At 44.6% G+C, this 18897-nt stretch overlaps 1 protein-coding gene across 5 annotated transcripts in view; it reads left to right on the forward strand.

Annotated features, from left to right (window-relative positions):
- LOC121967170 (ATP-dependent DNA helicase At3g02060, chloroplastic-like) overlaps positions 1-17841 on the forward strand; it is a 52171-nt gene extending 34330 nt beyond the window's left edge. For 3 of the 5 annotated variants that reach the window (XM_042517221.1, XM_042517223.1, XM_042517225.1), the window contains 7 exons: positions 1745-1831; positions 2060-2233; positions 2388-2432; positions 2525-2695; positions 2776-2961; positions 17103-17434; positions 17544-17841. In XM_042517221.1, the coding sequence (XP_042373155.1) occupies positions 1745-1831; positions 2060-2233; positions 2388-2432; positions 2525-2695; positions 2776-2961; positions 17103-17204 (765 nt within the window). In that variant the 3' untranslated portion in view covers positions 17205-17434; positions 17544-17841. Of the gene's footprint in view, positions 1-1744; positions 1832-2059; positions 2234-2387; positions 2433-2524; positions 2696-2775; positions 2962-17102; positions 17435-17543 lie in introns of those variants that run through there. The other 2 variants (XM_042517222.1, XM_042517224.1) reach the window with 2 other exon arrangements.
- The last annotated feature ends 1056 nt before the right edge of the window (positions 17842-18897 follow it).

Here is an 18897-nt window from a genome sequence, read left to right on the forward strand (position 1 = left end):
CTCTCATTTTGCTATTTCCCTCCGAATTCTATTTCCCTTGCTCATCTTCCATATTTGGGATTCCCAAATATGTAGTGACTGCTCTATCCTATTTCTTCTTCCTCTTGATGTGGTGTAGTTATTCATCTCCTGCTCATATTCTCCTAAATTTGTTTTTCTTCTCTTTCATCCACTCTCAACATGTGTGTCTTGCTTTGCTTCCCAGATCTCTTTCATTTGGTGCCAGTCACCGAGCTTGCTATCTATTTCCTACAGTAAGAAACCATGCTTTCTTCCTTTACATTAATTGTGTAGCTCTGCTCTCTATGCTTCTTTCCATCATTTTGTTTTCTACCTTCTCTGCACATTTCCTTCTCTTTCTCCCCAATAGATCAAACAGTTCAGCCTCCTCCACACCTTGTCTTCTCCGTAGGTTTGTGTTGTGAAGGGAAGTCCTTGAGCATTCATCTTCCATCTGTCTTTTTCCTCGTGTTTCTTGTTCTTGGTAATTATCTCTAGTGAAAACCTATGTCTGATTCTCAGTCTATGGCCCATAAAGGGCCAAGATGTGTTCTCTATCTCCAATAAAGTGTTTAGTAAAGAAAATGCACTGTTATCGTTTTGCTATATCCAGCAAAAGACTATGTTATGCCTTCTTTCCTCCAGAACCTTGCTAGTGCTTTCCTTTTCCAATTAGTTTCAACTGGTGGCATTTGGTAGTATAAGCTCCTTTAGAGAGAACTCACTAAAGAGATTAGTTTCTTAAATCTCTTTGTTGTTAGTTTCATTTTATCTTTTTCTTCATTTCTTCTATCTTATCCATGTGTCAGCTAGTCTAAGGTCGTTGACCACATTGCCGGTGTGCTCGCATAACTATTTTTAGAGCTTTGCTGATCTAAAGTTGAAGGGATTCTTGGCTTCATACTTCATTAACTTTTAAGTAAGCATACACATATGAGTAGTATATTTCTCATTTTATTATTGTTGTGTCTAATTTATATTCTCATGAGAAATTTTTATATGACAACTTGGACATGAATAGCATCTATTTTCAGCTTGTAGAGTGTTGAGTCTCATGTTGGTTCTTCTATATTTAGGGTTTTATATGTCCGTGTATGGGTTATTTTGTATAGTTTCCCTAAATTCTATATGAACATTTGTACCACAAATTATGACATAAACCCCAATACTAAGTTGATCAACAAACCAGTGTTTTAACATATTATAATCAATTAATCACAGGAATTTAATATATCGTATCATGTTTTCATTTTAACAAAAACACTGAAAATGAGATATAAATTTTAATTTATTTTAAATTTTGGTTAACAATATTGATTCTAATTATTTATTATACCATCATGCTTTACCTAATTGTGAAAATTGCTTTGCAAAACAATTTTTAAATTTGTGTTACCCAACACTAAAGTACTTTCACACAGTGCATTATAGCACAAAGTACATTCTCTAAATGCACTTTGACATCAGTGCTCTATTTCCATTAGTATGAGATCTGCTATTATCATCCTCTTGAGAAAAAACTTTGCTGTAAGCATATTACATTTATTTTAGTCAATGGCAATGTGCTACTGGACTGTTTATTTATGATGACAGTTCCAACAATGTCTGAATTCATCTTGTACATTTAGAAGATTTTGTTGGATGTCCATGCTAGAATTCTTTGAATTATTATGATTTGTTTCATTTTATCTTTCAATCTCTTGTTTAATGTACTAAATATGCCATTATAATATCTCTTAATTAGCTTCGAGGAAGGGTCGGGAGATCAGATAAAGAAGCTTATGCATATTTGTTCTTTCCTGACAAGTCATTGCTCTCTGATCAAGCTGCAGTGAGTGCTCTACTACAATGTCATGATTTCTTTCCCTGAAATTTTAGATCTCAGTTAGCTTGAAACTTTAGTCTGATTCTATGTTATAATTGGTTCAGTAGTGTAACTCCCTATAACTTCAAGGTTTATTGAACTTTTATTTTTGTAAGTTTGCTTCTGTTTCTTAAAGAATGTAATTTAAGGTCTCTATTTCACTTACCATTATGGCTGGTGGTTGTTTCATCACAGGAAAGACTTGCTGCAATCGAGGATTTCGGAGACCTAGGCAAAGGATTTTATCTCGCAGAGAGAGACATGGGAATAAGGGGGTTTGGTAATATATTCGGCGAACAACAGACAGGTGATATTGGGAATGTTGGGATTGATCTGTTCTTTGAGATGCTTTTTGAAAGCTTATCTGAGGTATTTCCTTGTGCTGTAGGATCTTTCAAGTTTTTAGTTGGTATGCAAGACACTTTCTTTTATCATGCCATTGAATTGTACCAATTGAAATCAAAATTCAATACAATATTAGTATAATTCAAGAAAACACTGAAATTGCTAAGTTTTCTTTTAGGTCGACAAAAATAGACTTCTCCCAGTACCTTATAGCAGCGTGCAGGTGCTAACATTTTCCCCCAAAGAAAATATTTTTGTTAATCTTTTGAGATCATATCTTAATGTATGACTTTTTTCCCCTCCTTGTTTGTCCAGCTTGATATAAATTTAACACCGCACCTCTCCTCTGATTACATAAATTATCTTGATAACCCTGTTGAACTTATCAAGGAAGCAGAGAGAGCTGCAGCAAATGATATATGGAGATTAATGCAATTCACTGAACAGTTACGTCGACAATATGGAAAAGAACCTCATTCAATGGAGGTGTTAATCATTTTGAACTTGAATGCTAAAGATCTATCTGGTCAAGTCTAACACTTGTCGCTTTACTTTGTTGTATTCAGATATTGCTAAAAAAACTCTATGTGAGGCGAATGGCAGCAGACCTTGGTATCAAAAGGATATATACGAGTGGAAAGACAGTCGTTATGATCACAAACATGAGTAAGAAGGTTTTCAGGCTTATGACAGAGTCAATGACATCTGATGTATATCGGAATTCTCTTTCGTTCACTCATAATGAAATAAAGGTGTATTTTCATATCATTTTTGTAAGTTGTTGCAGTGTTTAAAATATTGGCCTGAGGTGGATCTTGATTGCTAGGATTGGCATGTTATCTGTACCATGCCCACCCTTGTTAGGCCTTGGATAGTGTAATGGACAAGATCACTTGCCACCTCCGTTGATTTCATTCCAAACATAATTTAGATCATATAAGTGCTAGAAAATAATGTCATCGTATCTAACTTCCTTGGCATTTAAATTAAACATATGATCTTAAGATATGAGTTAGTTGAGAAAGTTCTAAAGAATTTTGATGGCATCTAAATACTAGCACAATACATATTAAGAACCGACCATGATTTCAAGTATCAATTGGTATTGGCTAATGGAGTTGTAACATATAGTTTTGATTGTTGATCGATATCGACATTGTGTAGGCATGAGTAAATGTCATTGTGTCCTCAATTGTAACACAGTTTCAATTGTATTGATAGAGATAAGAAGAATCTCTTCTTATGACTCATCATTTGATTCCATCACTACCAGAGCATTAATTGTAACAAAGAGGATGAGTGATATTAGAGTCCCCTATCGTGTCTCTACCGTGTGTATTTCAATTCCAATTATGTTAGCAGAAGTTCAATTCTACTATCTATGGACGTATGCGAAAATAATTTCAATGCGAAATTATGGTTGAGGAAGTTATATGGATCAATGCTATTATCTAATGTTTGGAACTCATTTTGGTATTAGCAAGGTATAATTATTAGTTGAGATGCATGATATATTTTATCTCTTTACTCTAATTCAATTAACTTTCTAATGGTTATAGGCATATATTTAGAGGGAAACAAGGCAAGGTGGAAGACTATTATAGAAGTAAAACTCATTTGAGTCAAACTCGTATGCTCTGAAATGTGTCGAATCATGTCAAGATTTAATAGAAATGTTACACTGCAACACAAGATAGATTTGTTTGCATTACTCAGATTTATAGCAATTGGATGAAGATATCTTTGATAGACTTTCACAATAATCCCGTCTCATAAAATGTATGACAAAATATACTAGTGTATTGAATAGTTGGGGCATGACCTGATGCAAGTGTACAAAAAGTTAACATTAAAAAAAAAAAAACATTGTGTTTCACACCCAAATTTTTTTTTAGACAACTAGATTTGTTTGCCACATTCTCCAGCACAAAAAGGAACTTGATTCCTATAGATTTAAATGTGAATGTCTTTAAGAGGAGCAAGTGTTTGCCTCATCGTCATCTTCATAGTTGATCATGTTCTTAATAACAACGCCTAATTAAGTCATTTAAACCTAAAATGTAAAGTAATTTAGACCCAATTATAATTGTTAATTCATTAAATATATCATTTGGGTTAATTGAAGAATAGATATTACAATAACTATATTGTATAAAGTATACTGCATAATATATGTAACTGCATATATCAGATCAGAGATAAGTTAATAAACCCATGAAAGCTCATTTAAATACATATTGAAGTTTATTGTAGTCAACCTTCCTGCTACTATGAATCCAACACATCTTATAATGATCTATAGCTCTAAGGCCTACTTGCATATCTATAATTGTGCCTTGTAATTGATACATCTCTGATCCAAGTTCAATTTCCATGAGTTAACCAAGATAGATTAATATAAATGTGAATCAACCAAATATCTAGGAAAATTAATCAAGCTAGATGCTCACCTTGGACTCCCTCAAAGTTCGCCCACCCACTTCTATAGGGAAAAAAATGCTCAAATTTTCAACAAATATACATCCATTCTTTATTTGAGTCTAGTTTCCTGGAAGAAGTATGGAAGGAATGGTGCTTGGGTAAAAGATTACCCATACATCCTTTGTTAGTGTAGATGTTTCCTTTATGATCTAGGTTGATTATGGTTTTGATGTTTGGACAAATATGTATATGAAGTCATGCAGAGATTTGTTGAAGTGCACATGGAGACTTGACATGGTTAAGGTTGATGATGACTCGATGGCTTAAGATTCGAGAAACCAAAGAAGAATGTAATGGGACATCCGAGGGATCACAAGATGAGGAGCATCAGAGTGTAGTTGAGCTAGAGGAGGCAAACTATGTAGGTGAAGTGATCCGGTGGTAAGAACAGGGGACCCCGTTCGGTGAGGTCAACGCCACGTGGAAGTCAAAGTGGAAGGAGGCCCGTTCGGAGATGGGAGGTTCGAACGGCCGACCGGCCGTTCGGTGGAGTCAACGTCCGGAGAGGGCTGGGTCCGACCGGCCGGCCGACCGGTGTCGAGTTGATGGTTAAAGGCGCCCTGTAGGAAGTCAGGGTTCCGGAAAAGATTGTGGGGCCGAGCGGACTGCACGCTCGGCCAAATCCATAAGGTAACATACTGCTAATGGTCTCCACAAAGCACGTGATTAAGAATCTCCCAAGTAGACCACCGTATACATCCGGACGGCTGTCGCGGAAGTTGGCCGGCCGGACGCCAGATCTGGATTGAAGGGGAAGAGGACAAGGGACATCTTTGTCTGATAGCGAGTATGTTCCGCATGTAAGCCATACTCCAAATCTTATGACAGAAGATTCCGTTGTCCCATCGAGGACATGCCTGGACTGTAGCAGTATGGGTCAGGTAAGCTCACTGACAAGCCCTTACTGGGGTATGGGCCATGGACATGTGTACACCTCGGTATGTGTACACTCACTTTTCTGCTGCTCTATATAAAGGCTCTCACCTTTCGCCTGAGGTAGGTATTCTACGAGTCTCGGAGCCACTTTCTTTCTATTGAGCTTCGCCTGACTTGAGCGTCGGAGGGTTGCTGCCGGGAACCCCTTCCCGGCCCGACTTCTGTGCAGGTTCGCCGGAGCTTCGGAGGCCTACGCCATCGACTAGGAGCGCGCCACGTGCCCAGCGTCCTTTGGTTCGGCGATTCGGACAGGATCAATTTGGCGCCGTCTGTGGGAACGCTCCTGCATCCGATCGGAAACAATGGACGAGGCTGGACGACAACATATGGTGACGCTTTCGAACGAGGAACTCGATGCTCTGATCGAGATAAGGGCCGCCAAGCTCGTAGAGCAAAAACAGAAAGCCACAGCCGAGCGGCCGGAGCAGCAAGCAACATCAGCGTCTGGTGGCCGAGCGGAAGCACCACCGGCCACCGTTGCATTTCATCGAGCCTTATTCCGCACCCCTGAAGCTGCAGCAGCTCAAAAGGACCGGGGATCTTCTTCGGATGAAATGCCTAGACGAGAAGACAGAAAAGGGAAAGCCCCCCGAGCGGACGCATCGTCCGAGCGGATCAATTGCCAATTTTCAGAGGCTATTCTGCGAGATCCCCTGCCAAAGCACTACGTGCCTCCGACGATCGACGACTATAATGGAACAACCGACCCGGATGATCATTTGGGTAAGTTCGATAACACAGCTACTCTCCATCAATACACAGATGGAGTAAAGTGCCGAGTTTTCCTCACCACTCTCTTGGGATCGACTCAACGGTGGTTTCGGAGGTTGCCGGACGGATCCATCACAAGCTTCAAGGACTTCCGAACGGCCTTCCTCCACCATTTTGCAAGCAGCCGACGCTACCAGAAAACGAGCGTGAGCCTGTTCGCCATCAAGCAAGAAGCCCGTGAATCGCTCCGAGCTTACATCCAGCGGTTCAACCAAGTGGCGATGGACATTCCAACGGCCACCTCGGAAACCATGATGAATGCCTTCACACAAGGCCTAGTGGATGAGGATTTCTTCCGATCGCTCATCCGAAAGCCGCCCCAAGACTATGATCACATGCTACATCGGGCGAACGAATACATCAACGTGGAAGAGGCACAAGCGGCTAGGAAAAAAGAAGCTCCAACCGAGAGGGCTCCTCCGGCCGAGCGGAAACCACACGCCACACATCAGCCGCCCAGAGGACCAAGGGCCGAAGCAATCCGATCCCCCCACGTCAAGTCCTATGTGCAAGAGGTAGCTGCCGCCCGACCCAAACCAAGGAAGAAATGGACCCCGATGTTCTGTTCCTTCCACCGGACGGATACGCACAACACAAGGGATTGTCGAAGTCTTCCCTTCGTGGCTCATCCTGTGCCCCGGAATGCCGGACGACGGTCTCCCTCAGTCGACAGGCGACAGAAAACTCATGAAGCCGATCGAACGCGAGCCGATAGGCCACAGCAGCAACAAACTCCCGATCGGCATCGTTCCCCAAGGCAGGAGAATCGCCGAAAGTCACGAGAACGGTCTCGACCGTCCGCTCGGGAAGAAGAAAATAGAAGCAATACTTCCCGAGGCAAGATCAATATTATTGCTGGCGGGCCGACCGGAGGGGACTCCAACCGAGCAAGAAAGGCGAGCGCCCGGCAGCTCCAGATCCATGCGGTCGGCTGCAGCCAAGAGCTGGCGAGCGGACCCGAAATCAGTTTTGGGCCCGGGGACTTGGAAGGAGTCGAAGTGCCGCATGATGACGCTCTCCTCATCAAAACGGTAATAGCAAATTATACAATCCACCGTATTTTTATTGACACAGGGAGCTCCGTTAATATCATATTCAAGAAAGCCTTCGATCAACTACAAATTGATCGAGCCGAGCTGTTGCCCATGACGACCCCGCTCTACGGGTTTACGGGCAACGAAGTTCTACCGGTCGGACAGATCCGACTGGCTATCTCTCTAGGAGAAGAGTCGCTCAGGAGGACGCGGACAGCAAATTTCGTGGTGGTGGACTCGCCCTCATCCTACAACGTAATTTTGGGACGACCGGCGCTTAGCGAGTTCCGAGCGGCCGTCTCCACCTTTCACCAGAAGATCAAGTTCCCCATCGAGGACAAAGTGCGAGAAGTACGGGGAGATCAACTAGCAGCTCGGCGATGTTACGTCGAGATGGTCCGAGCCGAAGCCAGTTCCGCTCGGAAGGCGCCCCGGATCGAGGTAAACGCCATAACAGAAAAGCCTCCCACTTTAATTTATGAAGAAAAGGAAGAAGTGCAGATTCATCCCACTCGGTCGGAGGGCACAACCTTTATTGCGTCCGATCTGGAGACCAACCAGAAGGAGGAGGTGATCCAATGCCTCCAAAGAAACCATGATGTCTTCGTCTGGTCGACACATGAGCTGCCCGGAATTTCACCAAGTATAGCGCAGCATGAGCTCCACGTCCGACCGGACGCCTACCAAGCGAGAAAAAGGATTTCAATGAGCGTAACACCATCATCCGGCGGAAATGAGAAGCTCGAAGCCGCCATATACGCGAGATCCAGCCCTAGCCGGTTGGCTAACGGTCTTGGTCTCAAGCGGCAAGTGGAGAGTCTGCATAGATTTTCGGGATCTCAACAAAGCTTGCCCGAAGATTTATCCCGACCAGATTGTGGACTCCACTGCCGGATGCGAGTTGATATGCATGCTCGACGCCCATCGTGGTATCATCATGCCGCCGAAGACCAAGAAAAAGTTAACCGACATATTGCTATAATGTGATGCCGTTCGGGTTGAAAATGTCGGGCCACCTATCAACGCTTGATGAACAAAGTGTTCAAGGAGCAGATCGGGCGGAATCTGGAAGTGTATGTGGACGACATTCTCATCAAATCCGTCCGAGCGGCCGATCTCTTCAAAGATATGGAGGAAACCTTCCGAACGCTGCGCAAATATGGAGTCAAGCTAAATCCCGAAGTGCCTGCTCAAAGGAGGGCGTTTCTTGGGGTACATAGTGACCGAGCGGGGTATTGAAGCAAATCCCAGTAAAGTAAAAGCCCTACAAGACATGCCGCCCCCAGGAAATCTGAGGGAGGTGCAGCGTCTGACCGGTCGGATAACGACATTGTCCAGATTTATCTCCAAAACCGTCGACCGGAGCCTACCATTCTTCAAGATCCTGCGCAAGGCTACTAAGTTCCAGTGGGATGAAGAATGCGACCGAGCATTCGAAGAATTGAAGACATATCTTAATTCTCTGCCTGTACGTCTTCAACCGAGCATGCTGTAGGCTCAGCACTTGTGAGGTCGAGCGGCGATGAGCAGCCGGTGTATTTTCCGAGCCACATTTTAAAAGATGCTGAATCTCGTTACACCGGGCTCGAGAAGTTGGCCTTTGCTCTGGTTCTAGCCGACCATATTTCTTGGCTCACACCATCATTGTCCGGACGAACAGTCCACTAGGAAGAGTACTGTTGAATCCAGAAGCGTCCGGACGGCTCATCAAATAGACTACAGAATTGAGCGAATTCGATATTCAATACCAACCCCGCTCGGCAATCAAGGCACAATCTTTGGCAGATTTTATCACCGAAGTGCAAAGGCCAGAGCCAGAAGCCATGTGGAAGATATTTGTGGACGGATCGTCCACTCGGCTCGGGAGCGGTATTGGTGTATTATTGCTATCTCCGCAAGAAGAAAAGATGCATTTATCCGTCCGGCTGGATTATAAAGCTACAAACAATGAGGCAGAGTATGAGGCCCTCATAGCTGGCTTGCAGGCAGTACGACATGTGGGAGCCGGTCGGGTAACGCTTCATTCGGATTCGCAGTTGGTCGCTCAGCAGTTCTCTGGTGCCTTCGAGATCAATAGTGCTCGGCTCAAGCTCTACACTGAAGCTTTCGAGAAGCTCAAAGCCGATTTTAGAGAAGTTATTGTCCAGAAGATACCCAGAGCGGAAAATCAAGCAGCTGATGAGTTAGCCAAACTTGCGAGTTCAATAACGCCGGTCACAATTCAGCAGCCAATCGAAAAAGTACTGTTGGTGGCGCACGTCGACCGGATGGAAGGCCTCACATTTCCAAGCGACTGGCGGACACCCATCATAGAATTCCTCCGCTCGGGCGCCATGCCATCCGATGAGTATGAAGCCCAGCTGCTCAGGAGGAGAGCCGGTCGGTTCACACTCATCAGCGATCAGCTTTACAAAAAGGCTTTCTCACGCCCGCTATTGAAATGTGTGAACTCGGAAGACGCGGCGTACATCCTCCAGGAAGTTCATCAAGGATCATGCGGAGGACATCCGGGCGGACGATCGCTGGCTAAGAAGATCCTGCTGGCCAGATACTTTTGGCCAACACTGCAAGTGGATGCCGCTCGGACAGTAGGGACGTGCCTTTCATGCTAGAGGTATCACAACTTCTCCCACCGACCGGCGGAAGATATGAAGGCATCTACAGTGTCTTGTCCATTCGACCAATGGGAATGGATATCGTGGGACCTTTCCCCATGGCGATCGGGCAGCGAAAGTTCCTGATTGTCGCAGTCGACTACTTCTCTAAGTGGGTGGAAGCCGAGCCGCTGGCCAAGATCACCGAGCAGATGGTCAAGAAGTTTATATGACGACACATCATCTGCCGGTTCGGCATCCCTCGTCGACTTGTGTCCGACAACGGGCGGCAATTCGCAGGGAAGTTACTTGAAGATTGGTGCAAGAGCTATGGAATTAAGCAACACTTCACGTCCGTGGCCTATCCCCAAAGCAACGGTCAAGCCGAAGTAGCCAATCGGGAAATTCTTCGAATTCTGCGCGCTCGGCTCGACCACTTGGGAGGAAGCTGGGTGGACGAAGTGCTGGGCGTCCTATGGTCTCTCCGAACGACTCCAAAAGAAGGAACGGGCGTTACGCCGTTCCATCTGGTGTACGGCGGCGAAACGGTGATTCCTGTCGAAGTCGGCGTCGAGTCCGCCCAGATCCAGCATTACGATGATGATAACGCCGAGCGGAGGAACATGGAGCTGGATTTGGTTGATGAGGAGCGAGCCACGGCGTCCGTCCGGCTGATGGCGTACCGTCAACGAATGAAGCAAAACTACAACCGGCGCGTCATTCCCAGATCATTCCAGGTCGGCGATCTTGTCTGGAAGAAAGTCAAGCCGGTCGGCGACGTCGGCAAGCTGGAGGCACCGTGGGCGGGCCCCTTCAAGGTTATTGAAAAGCTCCGCTCAGGAGCCTATTATTTGGAGGATGAAGACGGGCGGCAGCTGGATCGACCGTGGAGTGCGAATCATCTTCAGCCTTATCGAGCGGGGTGAAAGGTGCACGAATGTAAATCATTTTTGTATATGTTAGTCGCCCATGTCCTTGTAATGCAAGAAGCAAAATTAATTCAAAGGATGGCCTATGGGTCCGCCGAGCGGTAGCCTCAAAATTAGCCTTGAAGACCGTCGAGCTCCGACGTTAAATATCGAGAGACGAGCCGGCGTCTATAAACGTCCGAGCGGAAGACCGTCGAGCTCCGACGTTAAATATCGAGAGACGAGCCGGCGTCTATAAACGTCCGAGCGGAGCGTCTATAAACGTCCGAGCGGAAGACCGTCGAGCTCCGACGTTAAATATCGAGAGACGAGCCGGCGTCTATAAACGTCCGAGCGGAAGACCGTCGAGCTCCGACGTTAAATATCGAGAGACGAGCCGGCGTCTATAAACGTCCGAGCGGAAGACCGTCGAGCTCCGACGTTAAATATCGAGAGACGAGCCGACGTCTATAAACTTCCGAGCGGAAGAGGGTAATAAGGACGGTAAGCGTCCAAAGATCTCTTCTATCAAAGCTTCAATATTGTTCGACCGCCTCTACGTTCCGCTCGGCCCTGTACCCAAAGGTACATCGGCATCTAGCGAACGACCTCTGCTATCTCGGCGGAACGTTACCTATTTAGCCGAGCGGAAAGGTTACGCAAAATACTTTGTAAAAATCCCTTTCGAATACTAGAGGTATGATAAAAGGCGAGCGGACAGCACACAGGCAAACTTCCATTCAAGACATTATATCAAAGAAACAGCAAACAAAAGGAGATTACATTAAGAAAAATAAGGCCGAGCAGCCAAATTACAAAAATGGGTAGTTTATAACCGAGCGGCTATATTACATTTAAACTTCTACTCTAAATAATCGTAGAGGTCCTTAGGTATGTTGTCAAGAAGCGCCACCTGATCGGCTACTGGAATGACCGCGGACTCGGGAAGATGCCCCTTCGACTTCAAGTAGGTAATGGTGGCGGCCATGGCCAGATCAAAAGCGGTATACATCCGCTCACAAACTTTCTCCAAGAATTCGGGCGAGCGGATGTAGCCCTGTCTTGAAGCTGCGACCCGACTCGGCTCAGCCTCTTGGTACTCTTTGAAGGCCGATTGAGCTGCAGCAAGAGATTCTTGCAAAGTGGTCAGCTCGTCCTTATGCTTGCTGGCGTCGGCCGAGCGGCTCACTTTCTCTTGGTCGAGCTGCTCACTCAACTCCTTGACCTTCAGTTCCAGGCCCCAAGCCTCAACATTCTTTTTCTCCAGATCGGAGATGACCGTGTTTTTCCGAGTGGTGGCCAAGGTTATCTTTGTGTCGAGCGACTTGACTTGCCGCTCGAGCTCGGCCAGATGGTGAGCCTGGTCGGTTGTCTTCTTCTGCTCGGCCGCTAGCAAATCCTGAGCTTTCTTAAGCTCCTCCTGCAGCTCGGAATATGACGGGCCGTGAGAGCCGGACGGACCGCCTGCCGCCTTCAGTTGCCTCAGCTCCTCGTCCACCATAGTCAGGCGGTTGGAGACGGCTATCTCTTCCACCCATCGCTGATGCAAAAAGGCGAAATTGTTAAAGGCCGAGCGGAAAAATGCAAGTGAAGCTTCAGAAAAACAAACTTACCCCCGTGGACTCCTGCATGTGGCTGTTGGCCAAGTTCCGGAGGGGGATCATTGCAATGCGCGCCCGAGCGTCGGCCCACATCTCGGCCAGAGGCCCTTTCAAGGTGATGGTGTGCTCGGGCGCGGTTGGCCAGTCGGCTTCTGGCAGCAATTCTTCAGTCGGGAGATGAAGGGTGACCCGTACTGTGCGGCCGTGACCAGGGATCGTCCGACCGGGATCAGAAGCCGGCGCAGAAAACTGCGAATGGATAGTTGAGCGCTTGACTGAGTGACGAGCGGGCGGACGAGTGTTGACCGGAATAGCCTCAATGGGGGCTTCCGGCTCGTCCCATTCAGAAGGCGTCCGGTCGGACGAAATGGCTTCGACCTCCGGCGCTTTGCCTCGAGCGGCGGCAGTTGCCCGCTCGGACGGTTGGACCGCTAATGTAGCCGAGCGCAGGGGAGTCTCCACTCGGCGCCTCTTTTGTAGAGGCTACTCCTCCTCCCGAGCGGAACCTTTCTCGGGTGCGGTTTGTTCTCTAGGGGGGGTGGCTCCGCTGACCACGTTTGGCTGAGAAGCTTGAGCGGCCGACTCAGCCTGAGTCCCGCTCTCCCCCTCATGAGATCCGACAGGCTAGATACCCAGCGCCTCCATCTCCTTTGCTGCCGCGGCCTCGAGCGCCGCCGCCTTCTTTTTCAAGATGCCAGCCATCACTGACTCCATGACGATGTTTGCTGCAAAGGAAAAATGAGGAAATCAGTTAGCAATCAAAGTGAATGCACGAGTAAAATTCTTACCGAAGCCGGTCGGAAGAGGAGTCCGAATGGGACTCAAGCCGAAGATGTACATCACTCCCTCGTGAAGAAGTTTATTGATGTCAAGGCGCAGACCGGCTAGCATATTTGCAGCATGAAGGTACTCCGGTCGGGTCTTAAATTTCTTCAGATCGGGAGTGGGGGGCAAGCCGACTTGCCACTTTGTTGGGAAGGTGGCCTGATCGGGCATACGGATATAGAAAAAATAATCCTTCCAATGTTTATTGGAAGAAGGAAGTTTGTTGAAAAAGACCAAACCGGGCCGAGCCTGGAACATGAAGGTGCCCGGCTCGGCTTGCTTGGGGTAGTAGAAATAAAAGAAGACCTCCGGTCGGAGGGGGATGTTGTGAATCTTGAACAAAACAACAACACCGCAGAGGAGACGGAAGGTATTGGGTACAAGGCTGCCGAGCGGCACACCGAAAAAATTACAAACATCTATGATGAAAGGATGTACAGGGAACCGCAGACCGGCGGTAAACTGGTATCGGAAGACACAAAAACCTCCGCGCGGCGGCCTGTGCGGCCGAGCGGAAGGACCGGCTAAAAGAAGTTCAAAGTCTTCGGGGATTTCGAAATTGTCTGTCAGAATATCAAAATCGCGCTGGTCGAATCGGGACTGCATGGTGGTGTACCATGGGTCGAGCGACTGGTCTTCGGGATTTGAAGAGCTAGCCATGGGCCGATCGGAAGGAATCAAAAGGCAAAAAGGCAGGAAAAAAACAACAGCAGACGAAAGGAGGTTTCAAAGATCGAAACTGAGAAAGAAATGCGGAGGAAACACCGGAAAGGAGGGAGGAAAGATATAAAACCTTACAGCGGGGAAAGGGATCAAGGAAAAAGGCGCCGGAGAGCGTCGGAGAGCAGAAACAGGATCGCCGGAGCTCCAAAGCACTGGAGGCAGTGGTCGAGATCGCGGAAGCAAATGAGGGAGAGAAGGAAACGAAGGCTTTATAGGGTGGAGGCCGGCCGGCCTCCACCATTGGATCCAGGTCACGGGAATCAAAGCGTGCATCTTGCCGTCCATTTCGAATCGCTTCGATCACATCAAAACACCATGCCGCCGCCGCCGTAGGCTGATGGCAGTGCGCCACGTGGCATTCTACCATTCGGAGCATTTAATGAAAGCATGCTCAACCTTAATGTCGAAGATTGGCGCAGAACACGAGGAGATCCGGTGAATGCCATTGTTGATTTGTTTAAGGCCATCTCTGCGGTCGGCCGATCGGAGGATACTAGCACGGAGGAGCCGCCCGGCTAGATTCGCAGTCCAGTCAATCGGACAATTCGCCTCCTTCAACTAGACTTGAAGGGGAGGCAAGTGATCCGATGGTAAGAACAGGGGACCCCGTTCGGTGAGGTCAACGCCACGTGGAAGTCAAAGTGGAAGGAGGCCCGTCCGGAGATGGGAGGTTCGAACGGCCGACCGGCCGTTCGGTGGAGTCAACGTCCGAAGAGGGCTGGGTCCGACCGGCCGGCCGACCGGTGTCGGGTTGATGGTTAAAGGCGCCCTGTAGGAAGTCAGGGTTCCAGCGCTCAGTGGAAAAGATTGCGGGGCCGAGCGGACTGCACGCTCGGCCAAATCCATAAGGTAACATACTGCTAATGGTCTCCACAAAGCACGTGATTAAGAATCTCCCAAGTAGACCACCGTATACATCCGGACGGCTGTCGCGGAAGTTGGCCGGCCGGACGCCAGATCTGGATTGAAGGGGAAGAGGAAAGGGACATCTTTGTCTGATAGCGAGTATGTTCCGCATGTAAGCCATACTCCAAATCTTATGACAGAAGATTCCGCTGTCCCATCGAGGACATACCTGGACTGTAGCAGTATGGATCAGGTAAGCTCACTGACAAGCTCTTACTGGGGTATGGGCCATGGACACGTGTACACCTCGGTATGTGTACACTCGCTTTTCTGCTGCTCTATATAAAGGCCCTCACCCTTCGCCTGAGGTAGGTATTCTACGAGTCTCGGAGCCACTTTCTTTCTATTGAGCTTCGCCTGACTTGAGCGTCGGAGGGTCGCCGCCGGGAATCCCTTCCCGGCCCGACTTCTGTGCAGGTTCGCCGAAGCTTCGGAGGCCTACGCCATCGACTAGGAGCGCGCCACGTGCCCAGCGTCCTTTGGTTCGGCGATTCGGACAGGATCATGAAGCATAAATGATGTCATGTGAAGTGAGGTGAGGGCTAGGTGCATTTGAGGGATAAGAAATCTGATAGGAGATTGATCACATGGCGAAAACTTTAAGTGAGTTGAGACACTTGTACCTAGGAGAGAGTATCTTTAACTTAGGCAAAGACTTGACCATTGAGATGGTCGTAGTTGATGATCTAGTTGACAAACAGTCTTCAATTGATTGGTGGTTGAGTCGACTAAGTGTTTGACTCAAGTTGATCAACCAACAAATTGCAAGATAACTTTTAAGTAAGACTTGTACCTGGAAGAGGGTAATTTCAATTTAGGCAAAGACTTGACCATTAAGATTGTCGAATTGATTGAAAGTGGTCTTCAATCGATTGATGGTTGAGTTGACCAAGTCATCAACTCAAGCTGATCAGCCGACGAATAAAATATTTCTGTTCGTGACTAAGTCGATTGGACTGTCAGCTGATCTAGAGTCAATCAATTGATGGTAAATTCCAATCAACTAATGACAGTGGAAAAGATGATCTAATAAAGTTGAACAACAATGTTTTGATAACTTAAGGGCTACAAGGAAAACAATCAACTGATGGTACAAGCAGGTCGACTGAGGTAGCCATTGTTAGACTGGAAGTTATTACAATCAGGAAAACCATCTTACTGATAGTGGTGGATCCAATCAACTGATCTGTGATAGAACAACAGAACAATAAGTGAAGCTAAGTGAAATTGAAGAAAAGGAGGACCAAGTGGAGCAATTGAAAACTAACAGCTTACACTGATCTCCTGAGCTCTTTTTGCACTCATTATTTTAACTCTTTAGCTTCCATTGGCACCTAAGCTACCGGTGCCATCAATTTTTGAAACAATTAATTTTATAAATCTAAACTTTCTTCTTTCATTCTTTCTTTCTTTCAAAGGGATTACGAACTGGAGAAATCTTTGTCTATCTCTTAAACTCATTAGAGTTGATTTCTTTCAAGCTGAGGGATGATGCAAGAAGATTTGGAAAATATTATAAGAGAAAAGGAAATACCCAATTGTGAAAGCTACAACAATATTTTGGTTATACATGCGTGATCAGGACAAAATCCTTGTGTTGGAGTCATGCTTATAACACTCTTTAGTTAGTAGTATTTTGGTCATGCTTATAATTTCTTGGTTATTGAGTTTGCTTAGCTCTTAAAGATCTTTGCTTATAAGTGTTTTCCTCCTTTTCCTCATATCTTCCATTCTTATAACCGGATCCTAAGTCTAGGACCAATCTATCATTGGTCCTAAGTTAAATAGTTAATGTTGCTGTTTTAAAAGATCCTGCATCAAATTGACTCAATTGAACCCAAGTAAAGTGCCACACCAGTCCATTGGGTTCCATTTTATTTTGTATGTCCTATGTAGACTGTAGACTTGAACTCATCTCTTTTTCATTGCACTGATCAGAATTATTGGATTGTTGTTTTTTCTGCACATGCTATTAGCAAATTTAAGGTCAGATGCCTGTACTGTTTGAGAATTGATTGCATTGTAAGCATATTTACTTTTTTGGCATTTTTGTTGGTTGCTTGTTCAAGTTTTCTTTGCCTTAGCATTTTTGGTTCTTTGTCACTGGCATGCAGGCGGAACTACTTTTGGATCTACCTAAAGAACAACTCCTAAACTGGATTTTCCAATGCTTGGCAGAGCTTTATGCCATCTTGCCTGCTTTCGTGAAATACTAGAATCTATATGACAAAGAAAATGACTCTTTTATTCCACGAGGATGCAGTGCGGCAATAGTCAAATATGCACCTAGGCTGACCTGATTTTATCGAAGTACCTTTCAAGGAAGCCTTTTGCTTGTTGCTATTGTCAAATTGGTGACCATTCGGACCATTTTTTATCTGAAGTTTTGGTGCCAGTATCATATGAACCATGAAGATTCTCAAAGACTCAAGTGTTAGAGATCCTGGTATGAGTTCTCTTTAGCAGAATCTTTTTCAGCTGCCCATATACTGGGCATGCTTTGTTGTACTGAATTTGTAACAAGTTTACTAAGGATTTTGATCTTTATTTTGCAGGATTTCCATTTTTGACTGTGATTTAACGTCGACTCCTGATCCCAACCAATAAGTGACCGCTCAAAAATGAAATAAGGTGTTAATTAATTAGAGAGAACAACCTTATAGATCTACAGGACGAAAACAGTTTTGCAATGTGTTTTACCTGTAAATTATCCAATTCATCTGTTCCATGTCGTTAGCAATATCATATATACATATTATATTGAGTTAGGCTATGATTGATCATTCTAGCCAGAACTTGTAAGTTAATCAGATATGATCTGATCGCTATAGAACATTTTGGAATTCATTAGCATATCTTTTGTTTTGGTTAAGCTTAGTATTTGTGCCAAAAAGTCAATTATTATGTTTCATAAAATCCTATTTAATTAACACATTTTCTTAAATATGTATTCAAATGGTAATGTGTTTAATTAATATAATATAATATAATATATTGTTTGATATATTGCTGTGTGGCTGCTTGCACGTTTTTGGGTCAAAAAGAGCGGTAGGGTATGCAGTTTTAGACTGCTACTGCTTGTAATTGGAAAATGGAGCATGACCTACAAAATTGGAAGACCAAATTTAATCCACTTGCTCATGTAAGTGCCAAGAGCAATTTTAATTTTAATTTTTGGTTATAATTAAATGGATAAATTTATCCAGGCTTATTAATTGAGCAGGGATCTTCTGCTCCGCTTTTAGCTGATCAAGTTTTGGTCTATTGTACCAATTCAAATTTATTTAAATATGCTAATATTAATTTAAGAGAATTATTAATTAGGTTTAGCTATATAGAATACTTTTTCTTTTAATTTTGGATCTAAATATACTTTTGAAGATTTTGTCATGATTCACTTGACTCATATGGTAAACATATTCCTGAACTATATTTAATCATACAATTAAAAAATAAATAAGATAGGAAAAAATAATTAAAGAATTTAATAAAATAAATAATAAAGTATCTTTATGTTATAATAGTTGGAATGACCATTGGTAAACATATTTTTATATAAGTGTGATCTGTAATTAGATTTATAATTCCTGAACAATTTAAAAATATTTATTAGTATATCAAATTTTTGATGAAACACGTACTGTTTACAATATCACTCAATTATTATGTTAAAATTTGAAAGAATGATCAACTTCTAAAAATATATTCAATATCATTTGATAATGCTTCAAATATATAAGTATTGATAAACTAAAATTTATATGTCTTATTTTTTTATATTAGTTATGTATATCATGTTTAAATTTATAGATTAAGATGGATTAAAAATTAAAAGAAACAAATTAAACCAATTAAAATTGTTATTTCTTGTTTATAGTCGCATTTTAATATAATGAAACAATGAGGTAA

The sequence above is a fragment of the Zingiber officinale genome, chromosome 3B, assembly GCF_018446385.1.
Source record: "Zingiber officinale cultivar Zhangliang chromosome 3B, Zo_v1.1, whole genome shotgun sequence".
In the NCBI taxonomy this organism is placed as follows: domain Eukaryota; kingdom Viridiplantae; phylum Streptophyta; class Magnoliopsida; order Zingiberales; family Zingiberaceae; genus Zingiber; species Zingiber officinale.